Source organism: Cyclopterus lumpus, chromosome 17, assembly GCF_009769545.1.
Source record: "Cyclopterus lumpus isolate fCycLum1 chromosome 17, fCycLum1.pri, whole genome shotgun sequence".
Lineage (NCBI taxonomy): Eukaryota > Metazoa > Chordata > Actinopteri > Perciformes > Cyclopteridae > Cyclopterus > Cyclopterus lumpus.
In genome coordinates, this window is record NC_046982.1 from 10,994,632 (window position 1) to 11,016,154 (window position 21,523).

Below are 21,523 nucleotides of genomic sequence, written 5' to 3' on the forward strand. Positions count from 1 at the left end.
AAATTTGATACTTTACAATTTCAGAAATTGTCATCCAGGGGTTCGCGTGGCGCTATCCTGACGCCTCACTGACGCCTTGCCACAGACTTGCCACAGACTTGCCACTGTCAGTAATCGCACTCGCTTTCTCTCCATTCGTGCTCATGTTCTTGTTGAAAACAAACTAATCCAAACAGGGACGACCACAACAAAAATGGAAAGCGGTAGGCTATTTGTGTAATTGATAATATACATTCATCATCAGTTTCCAGTGGCCTTACTGATCTCCTTCACAGCACATTCAACAATAGAAAATAACGTAAATAAGTAGGTATTACAAGCGTAGGTTAAAAGTCGTATTTCGTCCTTAATGACTGATAGGTGTGTAAAGCGTAGACAGTGTGGCGTGAAGTGTCCGTTATTACGACATCACCAAGGACTTTGAAGGCAGCATTGTGTCACGTGACCAACGCACAGCTGAGGGACATTGGGGGAGGCTGGCCCGCTGCTAGCCTGTTAGCCACTTTAGCCTGTCTCTAATCCTGGTAGAAAATAGCCATTTCCGTTCAGCTCTTTCGAACAAAATCACCCGAGGGAGATATGCCACAAGCCATGGAGAGGATGCAATGCGCGCGGCTGTCCTCTGTATCCTCTCATATAATCCATTTCTGGTTAGATGTCAATGTCATTATGTGTAGCTAGGGCTGTACACTTAGCTAGCTTGTGTCTGGTTAACGCAGGGCCAAGGCCAAGGCCAGGAGAGACGAGAGAGGCCGTCGGGTGAGTACATTTACGTCAACATCAGTTTTTCACCTGGTTCACCAGCTTTTCCACACACCAAAGTCATACATCAGCGTGTCAGTTGGCAGCTTCTCAACTGCTTTTCATGGTTTATGGTACTAAGATGGGTTCTGTGTTGGTGTCTGTACAGTAACAACACTATATCGATCATGTAACGCTGCTCATCAGACAGAATGAGCTGTGCAATGTTTACTGATCATAATCGAATAAAACTAGACAGTGTGATTTAAAATGCTCACGCAGCCTGACAGTTTGATGTTTTATGTTATTTTCAATGTTAATATGATGATGATGATAGTCTGAAGCTACTGGATTTGAAAAAACAAACAAACAATGCATTAAATCGCAATGACATTTGTTGGGCTCATGTTGTCTGTATTGTCCAGGGCTTTAGATGCACAAATATGCTTCCATACGTAGTATTATTATTATTATTAATAATATGTTTCTTTTTCAAGGTAGTGTAGGTGACAATATCAGTCTGGACGCCAGGTTGTAGGGACTGGTCCTTCTGATACAACCACCTGAACACCTGTGAAAGGTATTTTCTTTGCCCAGCCCAGATCTTTTCTTTTTTATTTATCATTAATTTTATTTACTTACCAATACAATTTTTTGAGTCTATAACACCTTTATTTAATGAAGCATAGTAATTACTTATATTGAGTAAAATATGTTAAACCTAAAATGCATTTTTCATCACCATCACTCCACGTTCCAGGTGTTTTTTTTTTTACCCTTCCACTGCAACAGTACATATTTTGTATTTTTAGAAACTACGAAAATATTTTTTGTGAGGCTCGAGTATTATGTACCCTTCATAACTTGCCTTTGTTCTGGTTTAAAGGTTGTGTGTCTTGTTTATTTTCGGCAAGCAATTATTCTAGCTTTTTGAGACCTAATGCTGGTACTTACTTTGCTCTCTCTCGCATGGCATCACCAAGACTTATATAGAATCTTATGAGAGGCTTGCAAGGATGACATCAGGTTTGACTCGTGTTGTCATTTCAAGTCAACCAATCATACTTTCTCTCTCGTTCCTAATCCACCAGGCATTTGCTCTGTAGGTGGACAGAGAGGAGGAGTAGGAGGTTGTGTTTTGGATCAGACTTTTGAAGTTGTCTCCACTACCATCTTCGTGACCATCATCCTCAGCTGAGCCATGTCTTCGTCGGGGTGCTGCCACCTACCTGGCTCCCTTTGTGATTACTCTGGGAATGCAGAATCTGATACCTCCAAGGATTCGGAGGAGTCTGATTCTACTGGGCAAGCCCAGTACATTGCCAAGGTTACGGCCAAAGATGGCCGCCCACTCTCCACCGTTGTCAAAGCGGTGAGCTTACAGAGGTAAGAGAGAGTGGCACTCAGATGGGTCCCGAATGAATATTGTAATTATTCTGTACTTTGGAAAATCGTCACATTGTTGTCTTCTCTCCTTTGCTCCATAGTGATGTGGGCATGTGTCGGATTTGTCATGAGGGAGCTGGAGGGGAGACACTGCTCTCACCCTGTGACTGCACTGGTACGCTGGGTAAAGTGCACAAGAGCTGCTTGGAGAAGTGGCTGTCCTCCTCCAACACCAGCTACTGTGAACTCTGTCACACAGAATTCACCATTGAACGACGACCACAACCACTCACACAGGTTAGAGGGTTTTTACTGCAAGGAGAAATCTTGGCCTCATACTGATAGGATTACAGTTTGATATGATTACAGTTTGATTAATTTTAAGCCATGTTGAGTCTGTGCCAGCTAGTTGCATCTTCAGGATATGAGATGATTGATAAGATGGTGGCCTGAAGAGCGCTCTCTTCACAAGAGTAGTTTTCACTTGCATCAATGCATTCTTTTTTTGTTACGCAAGAAACACCATTTTGATTTTTGACTATTTGTAATTGTCATTGCAAACTAAGATGCATCAATCAGCAAAATTAAGACTATGGTGATACTGTGACACATTTTTAGTTGAACCAACTTTTCATTAAACTTTTACTCAGTGGCTGAAGGACCCAGGCCCTCGCAGTGAGAAGCGCACGCTGCTGTGTGACATGGCCTGTTTCCTTCTCATCACGCCGCTGGCAGCCATCTCTGGCTGGCTGTGTCTGAGGGGAGCCCAGGACCACCTGCAACTAAAGAGCAGACTTGAGGCTGTCGGACTCATCGCCCTCACCATTGCCCTCTTCACCATCTACATACTCTGGACACTGGTAACTAATGCATTACTTTGCTTATTCTCCTGTCAATGAGAACAACATGCTGATGAAGTGTGTCTACTTATGTTAAGGTGCTGCCATAGATAATATATTTATCTCCCATGCATCTTTACACCCACAACCTGGCTCTAGTATTTATTTTACTTGGTATCCTACATAGATTTGTAAAACAAATGTGAACTGGCACACAGACCCTAATACAAATAAAGCCACACTTATCCAACATATCTATGTTCTGCTCTTGATTATCGTAGAAATGATGGTTTAAAAGTTGGCCAGATGGTTCATGCAGGCTCATACATGCATTGAGACAAGAAATAGTAAGCAGCCTTTACACTGCACTTTTACTTAACTGGACGCAATTTGATTGTATACTTTAATAATTGGATTTATTTTGAATCTGAAACTTTCTTCAGAAACCCAACCCTTTAATCTTCAGCAAAAGAGTCATTAAACATGTCAAATTGTAAAAGATTAGCTCTTTAGCTCCCAGTTTGTGTAGCAAGTGCAGCTTGAGTCAGCATGTCATTCCTGTCCTGTGGACGTACTACTCCGTCCCAAATAACTTAGTGTCAGTTGTATTGACGTCTTCCCTTTCTTCCCTTGTCCCTGCCTGTCTTGCCCCCTCCCACTCTTCTTCCATTCAATCGCAGGTGTCATTTCGGTATCACTGTCAGTTGTACTCGGAGTGGAGGAGGACCAATCAGAAAGTGCGCCTGCTCATGCCTGACATGAAAGGGGCACACACCACTCAACGTTCTGTGCCGACCAAGTCGACCAAGAAAATGACTGACGAGACCATCGTATGAGTGCAGACTGGTGGCATAAGGAATATTTAAAATAAAGCCCACTGAAGCACTACCTAAAGATTAATCATGATAATAATTTTTTGCACTTCATAAGGACCATTCTGAGAGGGGAGAGGTACCTCCTCCTCCTGTTTTCTTTTATTGAAGCACTTGATGTAAACTACTACGATATTGGCCGACCACAAATGTGGTTTTGGGAAGAACTCATTCCGGAGTCATAGTAGATGTGGAAACACAGAGTTGTCACTGGACAGCCAGTGCTGGGATGTGAGCGACTGAAGACATGGATAATGGACTAACCAGCCCAACTGCACGTCCGTGACACAAACTTTTGAAATACTAGGACACACGCTAATGTAGCAGGATATAACTGATTCAGCATGCTACTACAATATAATAGGAAACGTATTCACTACCTATAATTCCCACATGCCCCTTCACAATGTATTTAGCTGTTTTTGAACAGCTGAGGAGAATAACCTGAGACATGTTTGAACAAGTCTTTCTGTGAATATCCTTTCTTGACAAGTAGAGGGCGACAGTGGCCCGTACCAATGTTGTTGTCTACAATCTGAACCCCTTTTGAAATTTCTTGCTAAAGCTTATCATTGCTGTATGAACGTTGAAAATCAGATATTTTTCCTGTGCAGACAACAGCTAAGGCATCACATATTTATCACACTTGTCACACAGGGTCAGTGACGATTATAGTATGTGAGACAACACCAACTGAGGCCATTAAACGGCAGTGCAGTAATGCATAAAGAAATGGTGTTGACGGTGTGAAAAAGTGTTTACATTCTAATTGGTTTCTACTATTGTCATCCAAGTGCATTAGCAAACAGCCCTGTTCCACTTGTAAATGCACCATTCATAATTTGAGCTGCCTAGCAATGAACAGTAGTTATCATTTCCTTCAACGCGAGGGATGCAATTTTAAATAGAAGCGATACAGTGTTCAGAATAGTGAGACTACAGACTTTTGCCCGATATAAATACAGCGATATACCAGAGCAAGCTGGTATTCAGTAAAGGTGAAAAAGAAAAATGTGTTTTGAGATGTCAATCAATGTGTGCAGCATATGCTATACAAAGTATTTTGTGTTATTGTAGTCTTCCTGCTGCATCCCCCTGAAAGTTGGGTTATTGTGCAATAAAACAAGAGGGACTCCTGGACTAAATCAATGTGAAAAGTGACTTGTCTGTTGATTTTAAGTAGTTCCGTCTCTAATAATCGTCATTTAATTTTGGGAAATATATCTGTAATGACAAATTGTGTGGGAGAAGTGTTTTCCCGTTTCATGTTTGTGCAGGGAGACCCTTAACCTTCACTATTTGTAGAACAGTTGCATTGTGTCCCATGAATGACATTTACCAAAGTAATTTACTCCAGTATAATTCTTGTACTACTGGTTACTTCAATGTTTGTTTCAATGCTACTTTTCAGAGGGAAGGTCCACTACACTTATCTTACAATAATAGTTCCTTTTCAGATTAAGATTTGACATAAAAGATGAGTTTATAAAATAGAATACATTGCTAATACATACTTACATTGCAGGTTCACGCTCACACTCATGAATAGTTAGCAGCTCCACAAAAGAGCGGTTTCCCTTCTAGGCTCATTTAGATGGTTTAATTCAATTAACTATTTGAGGCTTAAGGAAATTCAATTATTCAATATTTAAAAAAAATAGCACAAGTCAGTTCAATGTAAATAAAACTAGCTCCACCTTGACCTGAAACAACAGTAGCATCAACATATTTAAAACATAGTTGGCTGAGTGTAAATCACAAGTTTGATTGTGGTAAGATGATATATTGATTCTTTCGACAACTACAATATTTGCTGATATCACAAAGTGTTCGCGATAGCATTTTGATCATATGATATGAGACTATATGTCTTTTTATCACAATGGACAGAAATGGTGATCCACAAAATAAAAAAAACATCTTTAAGATTATGGTATTGATGTTTTCTCTTTGCATCAATGATATTGGATAATTAAATCAATATTTAAATTGAGATCAATGTATCGTTACACCCCTACAGCTTGTCATTTTGTCTATTTAAGGAGAAATTAAAAAAAGGGCACAAAAACATAATATTGTAAAATTTAATTTCATGGCATTAATATAATGTATGTGAGCGGACAAGCTATCAAAATCAAAACAACAAAAAAAAGATTATATTTTACAGAAAATGAGATGATGACTGAAGGAGGAAAGCCCAAAAACAGGACTGCTGGTACGACAAACAGGCAGGCCTTCAACAGGTGCAACCACCGTCTACCAGGGAGAGGTCTAGGCTTCACAAGGTCTCAGACAGAGCTATTCTGCTACGCTATCATGGATAACTGTGCAGCTACGTACGCAGTACCAGCAGTCCTGTTTTTGCACTGGGGTGTAGCAAACTGTACCTGGGTCAGATTACAATTTGAAATCAATTCAAACAGCTCTTTCTGGAACTAACTCCACTGATCTAAAAAGTGCAGACTCAGACAATATAGCACCCCAGGCGGATGGAAGCATACCAACACTGTGGATTTCAATTAATAATCGACCCAGGTGAGGAGGGACGGTTGCCATGGGTTACAGGTTCTGACAGCACTGCAATTTGCTCCCCCTCTGGCCGTCCGTGGTGGGTGGCACGCTGATGTCCACCACGTTGTTTCCTGGGGACTCGTCATGGGCAGACCGCTCAGCAATCTGTTTCTGCGAGACGATGCGGTAGATTTCTGTTTTTGAAAAGATGGAAAAGAAACAGCCATTTCCCCCTAAATTATTTTGTTGTGTTGGGTGTACACAGATAATGCTACTGAAACCCAAACAGGGAAGATACAGTATATTATATATTTTAAGTTGATTCTTAAGTTACAATTTTCCACAAGACGGAACAAAAGAACTTCCCACTGTAAGGGAAGTTACTCAAGTTTAGGAGTTTAGTTACCAGAAATGACCATTTATTTCAGTTGATGATTTCTGTCAATATCAGTAGCTGCTTTTAAAACAGACTGCGTTGTTGTTTACCTGAACATGTGTCTTAAAGCCTACAGGGTAAAATCTTAAGCAACACAGTTTCAGCTTAGAATCACATAGTAACGGTACGTTATCAGACCATGGTTTTGGAATGATTGGTGTTTAAGAAGTTACAGTGACATTTTAAAAGCACTTTAATTTCTTATCGTTCAAGTACGATAACAACAGTGCAGCTCTGACGTCACAACTCTGTTCACAAGCATACCTGTGAGGATATTCTTGAAGGCTTCTTCAACGTTTGTTGAGTCCAAGGCTGAAGTTTCTATGAATGACAGATTGTTCTTCTCTGAGGGGTAAGAAAGAGCACATTTAACAACAATAGAAGCTTGCAGCGAGATAAGTTAATATCAAGAATGGCAAGAGGACATCTGAGTATTATGGTATATACAGATATATAGTCTTGTCTTGCCACATTCAGAAAATAGAGTTACGGTAATCTATAACTTGAAAGAAATAGAATTACATTCTATAAAATCCTCCCCACACTAAAATATTTTGTCTTTCCTGTATCTTTTTGGAAGTCACAGTACCTGCGAAGGCCCGGGCCTCATCTGTGGGCACGGCCCTGAGGTGGCGCAGGTCGCTCTTGTTGCCAACCAGCATGATAACAATGTTGTTGTCTGCGTGGTCTCTCAGCTCCTTCAGCCAGCGCTCCACATTCTCATAGGTCAGGTGTTTGGCTATGTCATACACTAAGAGCGCCCCCACCGCTCCTCTGTAGTATCTGTAACAGGGCAAAAGACACAAGGGCATCAGCACATTTCACAGGTGAGGACAATAACCATCTGCAGGTCTGGTTAGTCCTTAAAATCATTCTGTTAAATATATTTATGTTGCTTGTACACTGACTAATCCAGAGCCTTTTCAGGCAATATACATTTTTTAAACTGTTATGAGATGTTCATTCGAAATGGATTCATATTGTACTTTATTTAAATATAGTTAGTTGAATGTAAAATTCAATGATATGTGAGGTATAAAGGCTAAAGTCAAAGTTTGGTCTGTGAAACCTGCAGATACTCTGAATCTACATTGAACATGTTTGATATATATCAGATGCATATCTAGGACATTGGGAGGGCTGCCTGGGTTCTTACTCATAAGGACATTAAAGCAACAAGCTCAAGACTTGTTGAGCTCGATCAAAAGTGCCATCCTCTTTAACTAAATGTTGGGAGAACATATTTAAAAAATCTGCCTCGTTTGAGATGATCTAGTCTGAAGGATAATGTGTCACTTGTGACTGCTCTGCTCAAGTGTTCCCCCCACTGAGGCCAGACTATCAGCAGCGCACAGACGTGACTCACGCCGAGGTGATGGCTCTGTAGCGCTCCTGTCCTGCTGTATCCCAGATCTGAGCCTTTATCGTCTTGCCGTCCACCTGAATGCTGCGCGTGGCAAACTCCACCCCAATGGTACTCTTACTCTCGAGGTTGAACTCATTTCTGGTGAACCGAGAGAGTAGGTTGCTCTTCCCAACGCCCGAATCCCCAATTAACACAACTGTCGTGGGAAAAAGAAGGAGGAAGGGAAGGAAAAGTATACTGTATGAGTGATGCGAGAGATAGGAGCCATATACAGTATATTAATAGATCCAAGAAATGTTGATATTGCATAAAGCAGTGCCTCTAAGCACTGGTTTCAAGAGAACCCAGCGGCTTTGTGTTTGTGTGATTTATGGGATACAAAAAAACATACATTTCTACTTTAAAATAGTAATGAAACAAATTACATAACAAAAGGCTTGAGAATGGGCCTTTTTAATTTTAAATGAATTATTCTTTGGAATTAATGTTTTAATTTTTTTATAAAACATTTTCACTGATCAGACTTCACTGAATTCATGTTTTGCTGTTCCCTCTGTGTCTTTTGTATATATATATATATATATATATATATATATATATAATAGTAATATATAATAGACACTATATAATATATATATATATATATATATATATATATATATTATATAGTGTCTATTATATATTACTGATGCTTTACCTTTCAAAGAGAGTACTCCGCTCTAACAATTGTGTACTAACCCTCATTTAAAACGTATTTTCTACCCCTGATATTCAATCTACACAAAGAACTATAGGAACATTGAGTGTAAACATAGGACTTTGATATTGAACACATCTGGAAGTCACTGCTGCAACCAGCTGAGTAACTATTCAGCATAGTATAAGCTGTCAATTTTGATGATCCTCATGCCCTGTTGTTTATGCATTGTCTCAAGCTGTGTCGTAAGGGGAACGTGATTGATTCGGCTCGTGGACCTGGGCCGAGCTGGGCCGAGCTGGGCCGAGCTGGGCCGAGCTGGGACGAGCCGGGCCGAGCCGGGCCGAGCCGGGCCGAGCTGGGCCGAGCTGGGCTTCACAGCGGAGCCTTTTTGTTTTCTCGCTCCCAAAGGAAATAGAGCCGAACTTTGTCCCTGTCAACATCGTGCTGGTGCGGGCTGCAGGATGCTGATAACAGGCTTCATCAAAACCTGAATCGACAGTTTCAGGCCGCCTTGCCCTTCCTGTTTCGGCCGGGTATACAGACGATGGCTCGGGTAGAGAGAGCGAGAGAGAGAGAGAGAGAGAGAGAGAGAGAGAGAGAGAGAGAGCATTCGCCTCCGGCAGATGCCCTATTCATCCCACAGAGGATACTTTGTTGCATCTAAATGGCCCTTTGGCTTATGCAGGCCCAGGATGTTAATGTGCCACAGGAGCTGATATCCGATCAAAGGAAGTCATTCTGGATCCAACTGAGCACCCAAGATAAACATGGACCTGAGTCTGGTACCGCTCAGATCTGATACAACTCAGACCCACTGATCAGTCACAACAAAACAACACTGATAAGTTATAAGTTTCAGTATTTTCAGTATGAGCAGGCTGAGTAACCATCCTCATTTGAGGATGAAGCTTATTGATCAGGAGAGGTGGAGTCTAATAGGCCTTTAATCAACCTCCTGAGGAGGAATGAAACAGCATGTAATTCAATAAAGCAGCAAACCGTTCGCTCAACCGAGCAATCCTCCTCTATGACTTGATGAAAGTTTAATACAAAGGCTGAGCTCGGATAGGGTGTTGCATCCCATACCTATAAATACAGCTGCAGGCGTTGTAATGTTTCAATGACAGCATAATGTTTTAATAACCAACCGATTATCATCCGGGCAGTTTCTTAAAAACATTAGACCGTTTCTATAGAAATGGTAGATGTCTGGTGTGTGAAAATGACACAATTATAGATCCATAGGCATTTCTAAAGCATAGCTCTGTCGGTGTGAGTAAAGGGGGAATGCAGTCATCTTTTTTTCTTTCTTTCTTCCTTTTTTTTTTTACCTTTGAACAAGAAATCGTATTCATCGTCTCGGTTCCCCATTCCGGAAGAGGCCGCTCCAACGCTTGTCTCCCGAAGAGGATGTGTGAAAAATATGGGTATGAATTGTCGTTATATGACAGAAAAATATGGTAACGGTTTGCGCTGAGACTCTGCGCCAGTGTTGGCTGTCAAGGCGAGCTGGCCGCAGAAAGAGAGAGCTCCCAACTCTGCAGCGGGAGGGGAGGAGTCCCTGCACTTCAAATACCTTTCTCAGGGGGGCGCTCTTTACTGGCATGCCAGCAGATACCATCCAGCTGCAGACCCATGCTGTCGTTTAACTCTGAATGAAAAGAATGACAGGGTCAGTACAATGTTGGTATTGCCAAATGGTTATATGGTTGGCAATGTATATGAAAATGTTATGTCACCAACCTGTAGCAAGTATCCACCCTCTGAATTACTTTTTAAAAACATGTTGTCGAGCTAAATTATATACATTTTATGATGGAGGTGATGGAGGATATATATATATATATATATATATATATATATATATATATATATATATATATATATATTCTCCATCACCTCCATCATAAAATATATATATATATATATAATATATGAGGCCAATTTTAATCAGTGGATCAAGTTAGGAGAGAATTGAATGAAAGATGATGGAATGGTCTCACTATAAAAACAAATTTGTTTCCCAACATGTAATAGATTAAACTAATGAGTTCTAAGAAGGTTGTACTTTTGTAGTCTTTGTTTTAGTATCATTGTTTACTGTTTTTATGTTTATGTCTAAGTTTTATTTTTCTTTTGAATGTTGTGTTTTTTGTTGTAATGCATTTGCTTGTATACAATGCAATATTTGAGTTTGCCTCTTAAATATTTTATAATTATGTTTGCACATGAACAAATTCTCCATATAAATGAAGTTATATAGGCTTTATTTGATCACAGACAGAAAAGATTACAAATACCATCAGTAGCAGAAAAGTATGTGATATAACAAGTCATTTTTATGATTATGTAGACTACACACTGAAGTGACCATTTTTAAAAGTTCACTATTGGAGCAATTCTACACTCTGTTTGTGTGACAATAATGCATTGTAACATTTATTGTAATATACTGGGAACTATTTTGATTCATAACTGTGCATTCAAATGAAGCCCATCTTTATTCCGTATTATTAGTGACGGAATGAATTCAGTTCTTAAACGCACGGATTTCCTGATTGGAGAGACAATATTATGTCATTATAAAAGTACAATGTATTTTCTTTTTAGGATGGACTATCCCTTTAAAGTTTTACTGACAGCTGGCCCCGCCTCTGCCTATCAGCTCTGCTCCTATTGGTTGAGCGAAAGGTCAGCTGCTGTAGCAGGAAGCACGTGCAGCTCCGCGCATTTCAAGATCAAGATGGCAGCCTCCGTGTGTCGGTGCTACGAGGTTAGACCATTCATGCCCTTCATTACAGCGTTTTAGTCTCTAGCAGATAGTTGAGTGAAGGGAGTAGACGTATTCAGCTTCTAGGTCGTCTGTTCACGTCTAGTTGTGTGCAGTGTTTTTTGTAAGTTGTTGTTTATGCTGAAAGAGACGAGATGTCTGTTAGAGAAGGCCTCGTTGCATCAGACGGACGGCAGGGGTTTTAATGTGCTTGCTCACCTATCAACGTCTCAAATGAACTTGTTCTTTTAGGTTCGTTGGTGGAAAGGGGTCTCTGGGGGGTCTTACAACCGGTAACATGAGGTTAAAAAGCGAGCTGTATAGACGCATGCTGTAGCCAGGTACTGACTCGTCGGTTCTGACCCGCAGGTCGAGACCATAATCTCAAACATAATGGAATAGTTTTTGGTGTAACCTAATTGGCGAGGGCTGAGTTGAGGGACATCATGTCTAGGGGCATGAGACATGATGTAGGTTAAACCCATATTCGGGTCAGCGAGCCAGCAGATTCCACCAACAAGTGACTGTATTGGCTGTGAACAAACTTGTATAATATTCAAAAACAAAACATCAGTTGAACCCTGGAATTAATCAGAAATGTGACTATACAAACAAATGGCATTATCAAACTCATAAACCTTAAAGAGTAACTCACTTGTGGACACACAAACAAGCATTAGGGAACACCAGGTCTGTGACAGAGCAACGCTTTCTCCTCGTTATAAGGGCACTGATTCAAGGCAGACAGAGTTCACCTGTGTCTAGTTGACTCCACACAGCACAGGTGAGCCTGTGGCTTCTCCCAGAGATCACCAGGGTCATGGCAGACATAGACTGTCATCAATAATGTAATATATTAGCATAGCAGACTCACTACCCATATACAGGCGGGTGACAAATTACAGAAATATCTTTATTTATTAATTGAGAAGCTGAACAAATACAGATTCTTACAAACAAGTGTACTGAGTGAAACAACGAAGCATCCTGTTGTGCCCTGTGAATGGAATTGCTGAGCTGTGCCCTTTTGAATGGCTTTTTGGATTGCAAGAATAAATCATCTTGGTGACTTTCATTGGGCACAGCTGTTTTAGAGGCTTGTGGGGATGTTGGTTTATCTTTTATTTATATATCTATATCTATATCTCAACCATATGTGTGTGCTTTTGAAACAAGTTTTTAATGTAACCTGGCAAAGGTGTTTAGGTATGTGTAAATAGTGAGCCAAGACCTAATTACCAACCTGCAAGCGACCAAAACAAATAGTGAATGGGGTTCTTACAAGTAACATCACAGCAACATGACTCCCCTTCCTGCCATTTACCTATTTGATATCCTAGTTTATTACTGAGGTGGCATGACTGCTTAGTATCCCATTAACCACATGTCACTCTTACTTCATCCACTGCCGTTGTGGCTGAGTTGATGTTTTTTTGTGCTAACACTGGCTTTCCTTCCATTGCAGCTGGTTGGCAGACGAGCCTTGGCCCTCAGCTCCCGGCCTACTTTCTCTTCAGTGTGGAGAGGAGATGCCTATTCGTTACATAGAAGCTCAGCTGCAACTGTGCAGGTAACCACTGATTGCTCCCATTTACCTTAACATGATGCATACTTATTGATCATTTAATTACATAAAAGAAACTTATAGTTGTTTGTGTAGAATTAAGTTAAGTTGTTTTTACTAACTGATTCGTCCCAGTTTATCATCTTCTTTCATTCTAAATAGTACATGGTATCTAGTTAATTCTTTCTTTCAATGGCACAGACAAATAAAAGAGAACTTTCCAATGGAAATGTGTGAATTGTCTGTTCACTCTAAGCGGCTGTCTGTCCAACTTAAGTCCTACTTTCTATTTATCTCATAAGGTGCGATATGCGTCAGGACGTAAAGGTTTCTTTGGAGAGTTTGTGGATAACCTGCGACAGGATCTCAGTAAAAATCAGGAGATGAAAGAGAACATAAAGAAGTTCAGAGAAGAGGCCAAGAGGCTTGATGAGTCTGATGCTCTCCAACAAGCCCGCAGGAAATATGTAAGAATATTATTATTTATGTATTTGAAATATGATATCTGCTACCAGGATTTGCTTTCAATTATTTAAAATGTTATAACACGGTCACATAATGTTTTTTTTTTCCTTTAATAGAAATCTATAGAGTCTGAGTCCGTGAAGACTTCAGAGGTGTTTAAGAAGACCTTAGGCTCCCTGTCAGAGACCGTCAAGGAGGTAAGGTACCACCACTCCAAAAAAAAAATGGCCTCAAATGAGTAAATAAAGTATAGTCTTTTTGGTTTCTGGAAAAGTGACACATTGTATATTTAACTATACTGACTTACTAATTGCACTTGTCTCTGTGTTTGTGTATGTGCATGTATTACCATTCTGGCCATAGGGTTTTGAGGAGGTGAGTCGTACTGACATCGGGAAGAAGATCAAGGAAAGTGTGGAAGAGGCCGCCAAGACAGCCATGCACTCTGCTGAGTCCGTCTCCAAAGGAGGAGAAAAACTGGGCAGAACCGGTGCATTCAGGGCCATCTCACAGGTCAGAAGAAAAATCAGATTCATAAGTTAACAAGGTTTCACTATCATCTCTGGAGGAGCATCTTGTCACATCATCTTCATCTTTGCATTGTTGTTGGCACCCACCCATCTACCTACCAAAACTCTGGGTTTGGATACTTGCTGGGATTTTGAGTAACAATTTATTATTTGTTGATACAGTGACCATTTGCATAGGTTAATATGTCAGTGTGCACTGCTCATAAGTCAAGGACATTCACTTAAAGGTATAATATGCAGGAATTAAAATATATATATTAAACATGTGGGACATTTCTGGGATCAGCAAAGAGCTATTTAAAGAGAAATTGAATTGACTGAAAACCCCAGTGTTCTCAAATAGTGAACGTCGGAGGGTCTTGTAGTTCTGGCTTGCCAGCCACAGTCGCCTGATTGGCATTGTCAAATAGTCAGCGGTTGTAACTCCATCAAAGCATTTGGGTGAAACTTGCTTGAGGATTTAGACCAAGAGCAAGACTGCATCTATTTGGCTCATACGGTGTACAATCTGAAAGTCCTGTACTGAACGGTTTGGTACATGTCCTGTTACATCCCTCTCTGTAGGGTGTGGAGACCATGAAGAAGGAGATAGATGTTGGGGATGCCGGCCCTTATAGAGCTCCCTCGCAGCTGAGGAAGAGAAGCGATTTTTCCTCCAAAGGAGCCGAAAATGACTCCAGAGTGTTCGAGGCCAATGAGTGAGTAAATGTTGGAACTTAATCCTGTTTCCCCCTCTCAAACACCTCTTCTGTACAAATGTATCTTCACTTCCCGTCTAATGATGAAAGTAATTTTCTCGTATTTCTTTGATGCAGAGAGGATATGGGTGTTGTTCTCCACAAGGATTCAAAGTGGTACCAGCAGTGGAAGGACTTCAAGGACAATAACTTAGTTTTTAATAGTAAGGAAACCCTCTGGATAAATTATCAAAATCATCTACAGTTTGCACTTGTGTACTGCCCTTTAAAGGCAGCAGGTGGCACCAGATTCTTTACTGAGACAGTCATCACAAGCGCATGTTTTTGCTACTAGCACTGAAAAATGTGTATATTTATATTTTCCTCGTTTAACAAGTTATCCTCACCCCAGTATTCCCTTTTTGTTTCCTACAGGATACTTTGAGATGAAGATGAAATATGATGAAAGTGACAATGCCCTTGTCAGAGCATCCAGAGCTGTGACTGACAGAGTCACTGGCTTCCTTGGTGAGGCTCTCCAATATTTGATTTTTCAGTTATACGTTGTGATGTCTCTGTATAACTCAGTTACTGTGTCTACCGAATAAGTGGTAGACAATAAAATAACATGCTCCATGTTGTGGTCTGTTTTATAGGTAAATGTGGGTATTGCAAAGACATATGATATAAATGTATGTTTGTTAACATCCCATCTATAGTATCAACTGATCTATTTGTTGTTGATGTTTGTTTTCCAGGTGGTCTTTTCTCCAAAACAGAAATGTCTGAGGTGCTGACAGAGATTGTGAAGGCAGACCCCACCTTTGACAAAGACTCTTTCCTCAAACAGTGTGAGAAAGACATCATCCCAAACATACTGGAGGTAAATAGACTCCAGAAAAGAGTTACTGAAGGTCTTGCTTCATTGAAAGTGAAATTATACTCCATTTGACATCAGATTAAGTACATTAATTTGTGTTGGATCAGGCTGGAGCTGTCAGATTGTCATGCTGAGCAGCAAAAGAAGTAATTAGAATTATTGATGAGAGGAAACATTCAAAACAATGTGTTCTTTCATTTGTGGTCACAGAACAAGAGCTGAACAAGATGACAAAAAAACATACATTTCTAGTTTAAATTAACCTAGAAGTGAACCTGGCACTCACATGAGTTTGCATCCAGTTATCTAAACGTACTGCACTTGGTGTTATAGAATGGAAATCTGACATTAAGAGTACAATACAATGCAAATAGGCAGTATTAGTATTTAACTAAATAAGTTTGATTCACTGGTTCAGCTCACTTTGTGAAAACCCTTCTGATGTAGTAAACAATCGACGTTGACACAGTGTCGCTGTTCTTTCTGCAGGCCATGATCCGTGGAGAGCTGGACGTATTGAAAGACTGGTGCTATGAAGCTGTAAGTCATATGCTGCTGCTTTATTTTTTAGTTGTTGAATTTCTGAAGTTTAACCTTAAACTAGTAGCTTCTCTTCATTTTGTTTTTATATATTTGGCAATTTGCTCATCTCCTTAACAATGTTTTGATGTACTTGCAAATAGGCACACTTACCTTTTCTCAGAAATAAAGCCTTCACAAATGGGGAACTACTATGTTGGTCTCTCCACTTTAGTTGGTATACAAGTATGTGTAAAGCTTAATTTTCATGCCTAATGTCTATTTACTTGCCCTTAGACGTACAGTCAGCTAGCTCATCCCATCCAGCAGGCCAGAGCACTGGGGCTGCTCTTCCAGTCCAAAATCCTGGACATTGATAACATAGATGTAAGTGCTTGTACACACATTGAGTCATACTTTACTGTGTTCTCAAATTTCTAAAGTCATATATGTAATTATCGTTTCTTCCCTTTTCCGCCTTTCAAAATTAATTTCCCTTTACATGCACAAAAGCAGACATCACTTATTGTTTACGCGCCGTTTAAGAAGTCATGCGACTAAGTGATGTTTTCATTTAATTTGTTTGTTCATCGTCTCTTGCTGCGTTGTAGCTAGCGATGGGTAAGATGATGGACCAGGGCCCAGTCCTGATTATCACCTTCCAGGCGCAGGTCGTCATGGTGATCCGCGGACCCAAAGGAGACATTGTGGAAGGAGATCCGGTCAGTAAGCTCATGTTACTTGTGCTAGAATAGTGAATCTAATCAGTCATTTCAAGGAAGTAAATTACTCAAATGGCTGAAATGATATCAGCACTCCTCAACACGTGTCCATTTTCCATCTTTTATTTCTTTGAATTTCACAAGTTTCATGTAGCCATAGGAATCTAGGTTGTTTTACGTCATGTGACTCATACAGTTTATCTGATAGTGAGAAATAGCTCATGTGAAAATAAACATATTGCATCTAGTCTGTCAAGCAAGTTGCATCATACATCATGACAGACATTAAATGAGTTGTGCTTGTTCAGCGCTTTGAAACGTGAACTTTTGTCTGGAAGAAACTTGTCTTCACTGTCTCCACGTACTGACACTGTGCTCTCCTCCTGCCCCAATAGGAGAAGGTGATGAGGATGATGCATGTTTGGGCGTTATGTCGAGACCAGGAGGAGCTGAACCCCAACGCAGCCTGGAGACTCCTGGACATCTCCGCCTCCAGCACAGAGCAGGCCCTCTAGGAGGAGAGCAGGTGAAAAGGCAGACACGAGGCACCCAAACTGTGATGAACGGAAGAGACGCAAGGATGTGCCTGCAACACCTGCACGTACTGTCTCGCACACATACATTAACATCTGAACACAGAGTGTACCCATGCTCCTGTGTCATGCCAGATACTGTGTTTGTACACTCTCACATTTCAGATTGCCCAGAGTGCACATGTCAATTCATCCCCTCTATGGTGCAAAGACATCCTACCGGTATATGATCTAGCCATAGAAAACTGTGCGGCCACCAATATATGTGTGTTGTCTCTTGCACTGGTTTGCTCGGTCTTTGAGTTTCCAGGTGGAGAGTGAATACAGAACACTTGGATTCATTTTCGGATGAATGCAACCAACCGTTTCAACAACTGGCTAAAAGTGGTACAGTCCATTCACACCAGGTTGGTGGCTCGATCCAAGAAGATCGGTGGAAGAAAATGGACATCAAACCTGAAAGACGAAGCCTAAAACTAGATTTAATGTCACCACTGTCTTTGTCGAATAATGTAAACAGGAAATTAGAATTTGGGCACAGGTGTGGAGCCTTGTTGCAACAACCAAAAAAGCTAAGTGTCACAGCACGAGAGACAATGTTAATCAAGGCAATTGTGCTTCAAGTAAAAGAGGCACTCCACACATTTACACATGCAAATTGGTTTAATTGTCACATGGAGTCTACTCCTGTGGCTTTGAAGGGAGCTTTCTAAAATCTGATCAAATAGCCCAGATGTTGTCAATTACCACAGATTGGACTTCACATTTTTAACAGAAACTCTGTTTTACAAATTTGGGATGTGGCGTTTGAAAGAAAGAAGCATTTACCAGACAGGAAGGTTCTAACGAAAGATGCCATTGAGTTGCGTTATGGGAAATGTAGGATTCATTGTTTTTCAAGCTTGGATCATTTCATGGGATAAAAGTCAAGATATCCAAACCTTATGAAACTGCAATACTACATGGCTGCAGTACAACTCCAAGGCTTAAGGTGCAAATTGTACTTTCTGCATAGCTGCAAGTGTGTGCCTGCATATGTCCATGAGGATCTGCCAACAAACGTGTGAATACTTTGCCTATGCAGTCACCCAATGTAATATAAACAAACTGCACGTTCACTGTTGAGAGAGAGAGATGTTTTACCAAGTTTCCGTGCATCAGGCTCTCAGTCACTGTAGATCCACTCTCAATAACAACAGAATTGTATCTAAATATAAGCTCTCAACTCCTTGTAAATATATTAAATGTTGAGTATCACTTCTTTATAAGATTGGGAGGGACCACATTAAAATACGTTGTTATGGCCAGCTTTATGGTTTGATCATTTGCCATCTCATGTTATGTATATCCTTCAACTGTTTGTTTTACTAAAATGTTTGTTTTACTGTTGCTGAAGATGAATACTTGAATGAATAAGCACATTACTGTACCGTTGTGTTGACTGACTTTGATATCGCATGTCACTGAATTATGATTGTACTGTAACGCGCTTTACTTGACTATTCAATTAATCTACAGAAAAGTCCATAATTGTGAAGAGAAGTTGAGCTCCTGATGAATATATTTAGTGCCTAGATTATAACCCAAGAATTTGACAGTTGTCATTCATGGCCAATGCATGTGATGTGCGATGGTCACACAAGGCTCAACATGTAGTTGTGTCACTCCTGGGAATGAGACTTTCAATTGAGACGACTCATTAAGGGTACACGATTTAACTAAGATGAAACTTCCACAGTTAATTACTTACAATTATTAATGTTTTGTCATACAAGTGTTTCAATATGCAAATGAGCTATCCTCTCAAATATGTGCTAATTTAAGTTCATGATAGTTGTTTTCAATTTGTTGACATGTTAGAGGCTTTTACATTTACACTTTGGGATATCTCTTTGTATCACTCTTTAAAATCATAAATTACGGCAACAGACATTAGAGAAAAAGTCAAATTGCCATGTTTTTAGAGATAACATTTTATATAAACCAGTCGATGAAAGAAAGTTGAGTATATTTAGGATTTAAACTAGAAGGTTTGTGGAAGAATGAGAAAAAAAAACTAATTTTGAGAAAACAGCCTTTAAAAGATACGTCTTAGGCTAAAAATATTTGAACTAATATATCACTACAAAACTACCTCAGTTAATTACAATAAGACCTTTTTTTAAAAAAAGTTTTCTGAAATGTTATGGTTCAAATGCAATACAGCAATAGATCTCAACAAGTATTGGTTAGATTGCCTTGACCTGGCATCTTCGGATCTTCAGCAAATCTTTAAATTCAGTGAACCACACTCACTCAACACACTTAATGAGCTTACCTCTAGTGACACTATCAACCAAAGTGTCATCTGCACACAAAATACTGTTTCTCATCATTAGAAAATAAGATTGCCAAATTGTCTAAGGGGAAACATTTTATTGAGTCAATGTTCCTCGAACACTACCCTGAGGAGAAATTATATGTTGGCTGTGAAAACAGACCCAGCTTGCTAAAAATCTATAATTTATCAACAAGGTTCACTTTAACTACGTTGCCACATTTCCCCATGAGTAGGAGCCATTAAATCCATCCTTCAACTTTAAGTTTTAAGTTGGCAAATGAAAAGATATTCATGAGTTTTTCAATTTTTATCTAGAAATATGTCTGTCTGCAGAATAAAGGGTGCTATATTATGATTCCCTTCATCGAAGCTTTCATAGTGTCAGCAGCTTTGTATGTTCTGTGTGTGTTTGTGCTCACGAGCGAACATTAAACTCTGAAAGTTCTGTGTGTCCTTTGTTTTCTCATTTAGAAACTGAAGCTTTGATAGATGTCCATGGATCTGGCTATTGATGCTGGTAGTATAGGGATGATGTATCAGGCTTTAAATAACGCATGCCTATAGATTCACACATGGCCAATATATAGGGGACCTCATCCCATAGCTTACTGTTGTGATGAATGACCGGGGACGTCCTTCCACTAACTAACCTCCTTTGTTCCTCCAAATTCCACCCACTGAGGGTTGATTCCTCATCTAAGCTCAATAAAAGTTCATCTTTGCCAGGTAATGATATGTATCAAGTTTCTGCAGCAATTATATTTATGTTAGGCACGAGTTAACAGTAAAACCATTTAAATCGCAGCATTCTTCCAGAAAAAGTGTGTTTTGCCTTCTGAGCAATGAGCGCTCTCCTGGTACTGACTGAAAGGTACAGTAACAGCCTGGAGGCCGAGCAGTACTCTCCTTTATACTTTCTTAAATCACAAGATGTTCTTGGAGGCACACTTATCATGTATACACCAAGCTGTGCTCTAGTTTACATTGTAAAAAGGCTTTCAGTGCAGTGTATGCAGCAACATCGGACCATTATATAAGCAGCTATCAAACTATGAATGTCATTCAACCTATATTGCTTATTTAGATACTTATATATATTGACATAATATGTCAGGTGTACAGTATTCGACATTTTGGGGAAATTATTTTAAATAAACAAACTTGATATAATGTGTTAATTAGTAAGCTTTAAAAGGTCCATTCTCAATGCTAAGCTAACCAACGACGCACATAGTGTACATATTTAAGAGTAGAATCAATTTTCTCAATCTAACTAACTAAAAGTATTTTCCAAAATATTGAAATATTCCTGAAGATATAAATATCATCTATTTAACTGACCAGGTTAATATATAACTTTCTCTGCTTTTGGAAAAAAAACTGTTATGTGCCTCCCAACAAGGCCAGCCTAAAAGGATTAACCCAGGGCAACAGACGCTCTAGTGACCCACACACAAGGATTTGGTTATTCAGACTCACCTGCTGTCAGGGGTCCAGACATCTTGTCGTGGTGACCTGAGTCTGCTCCCTGAACCACAGCTTGACCTCTCAGTGTACCATCTGTAACAACTAGAGTGATCGCGATGAAAATATTGAATTTCATAGCCTTGCAGGCTGGAGACCCTTGTCAATTAGGTCCCAGTAGGCGGCCTGCTGGAGCACTGCTCAGTGTGATTTGATTATGATCCCCTT

The 21,523-nt window shown here is 40.0% G+C and overlaps 3 protein-coding genes across 4 annotated transcripts; 2 read left to right on the top strand and 1 right to left on the bottom strand.

Moving 5' to 3' along the window:
* The first annotated feature begins 406 nt into the window (after positions 1-406).
* LOC117746974 (E3 ubiquitin-protein ligase MARCHF2-like) lies at positions 407-4,995 on the top strand. 2 transcript variants are annotated; one of them, XM_034556340.1, is made up of 6 exons: positions 407-759; positions 1,243-1,321; positions 1,833-2,127; positions 2,229-2,424; positions 2,778-2,987; positions 3,647-4,995. In XM_034556340.1, the coding sequence occupies exons 3-6, from the start codon at positions 1,943-1,945 to the stop codon at positions 3,800-3,802; spliced, it is 747 nt and encodes a 248-aa protein (XP_034412231.1). In that variant the 5' UTR covers positions 407-759; positions 1,243-1,321; positions 1,833-1,942; the 3' UTR covers positions 3,803-4,995. The 2 variants fall into 2 exon arrangements, with proteins under 2 accessions (XP_034412231.1, XP_034412230.1); XM_034556339.1 differs by having other exon boundaries at positions 411-759; positions 1,239-1,321.
* Positions 4,996-5,908: 913 nt separating this feature from the next.
* On the bottom strand, positions 5,909-10,372 carry LOC117746241 (ras-related protein Rab-11B). The gene is made up of 5 exons (XM_034555261.1): positions 10,183-10,372; positions 8,152-8,347; positions 7,375-7,568; positions 7,050-7,130; positions 5,909-6,543 (listed from the first exon to the last, which is right to left on the bottom strand). The coding sequence occupies exons 1-5, from the start codon at positions 10,220-10,222 to the stop codon at positions 6,398-6,400; spliced, it is 657 nt and encodes a 218-aa protein (XP_034411152.1). The 5' UTR covers positions 10,223-10,372; the 3' UTR covers positions 5,909-6,397.
* A 1,149-nt stretch (positions 10,373-11,521) lies between these two features.
* LOC117746889 (mitochondrial import inner membrane translocase subunit TIM44-like) lies at positions 11,522-20,276 on the top strand. The gene is made up of 13 exons (XM_034556222.1): positions 11,522-11,624; positions 13,087-13,191; positions 13,488-13,652; positions 13,767-13,847; positions 14,014-14,163; positions 14,745-14,878; positions 14,996-15,081; positions 15,293-15,385; positions 15,616-15,740; positions 16,227-16,277; positions 16,554-16,643; positions 16,868-16,978; positions 17,374-20,276. Exons 1-13 carry the CDS (start codon positions 11,595-11,597, stop codon positions 17,491-17,493), a joined length of 1,341 nt encoding a protein of 446 aa, XP_034412113.1. The 5' UTR covers positions 11,522-11,594; the 3' UTR covers positions 17,494-20,276.
* Positions 20,277-21,523: the final 1,247 nt, after the last annotated feature.

Bases quoted from the DNA above. Each gene is read 5' to 3' on its own strand.
- LOC117746889 (XM_034556222.1), top strand. From the start codon at position 11,595: ATGGCAGCCTCCGTGTGTCGGTGCTACGAG. The intron at 15,386-15,615 runs GTGAGGCTCTCC...TTTGTTTTCCAG, and splicing joins CAGAGTCACTGGCTTCCTTG to GTGGTCTTTTCTCCAAAACA. The intron at 16,644-16,867 runs GTAAGTGCTTGT...GCTGCGTTGTAG, and splicing joins TGGACATTGATAACATAGAT to CTAGCGATGGGTAAGATGAT.
- LOC117746974 (XM_034556340.1), top strand. From the start codon at position 1,943: ATGTCTTCGTCGGGGTGCTGCCACCTACCTGGCTCCCTTTGTGATTAC. The intron at 2,128-2,228 runs GTAAGAGAGAGT...TTTGCTCCATAG, and splicing joins AAAGCGGTGAGCTTACAGAG to TGATGTGGGCATGTGTCGGA. The intron at 2,425-2,777 runs GTTAGAGGGTTT...ACTTTTACTCAG, and splicing joins GACCACAACCACTCACACAG to TGGCTGAAGGACCCAGGCCC.
- LOC117746241 (XM_034555261.1), bottom strand. From the start codon at position 10,222: ATGGGGAACCGAGACGATGAATACGATTTCTTGTTCAAAG. The intron at 7,569-8,151 runs GTGAGTCACGTC...GCCCTGTTACAG, and splicing joins TACAGAGCCATCACCTCGGC to ATACTACAGAGGAGCGGTGG. The intron at 7,131-7,374 runs GTACTGTGACTT...CTTACCCCTCAG, and splicing joins TGAGGCCCGGGCCTTCGCAG to AGAAGAACAATCTGTCATTC.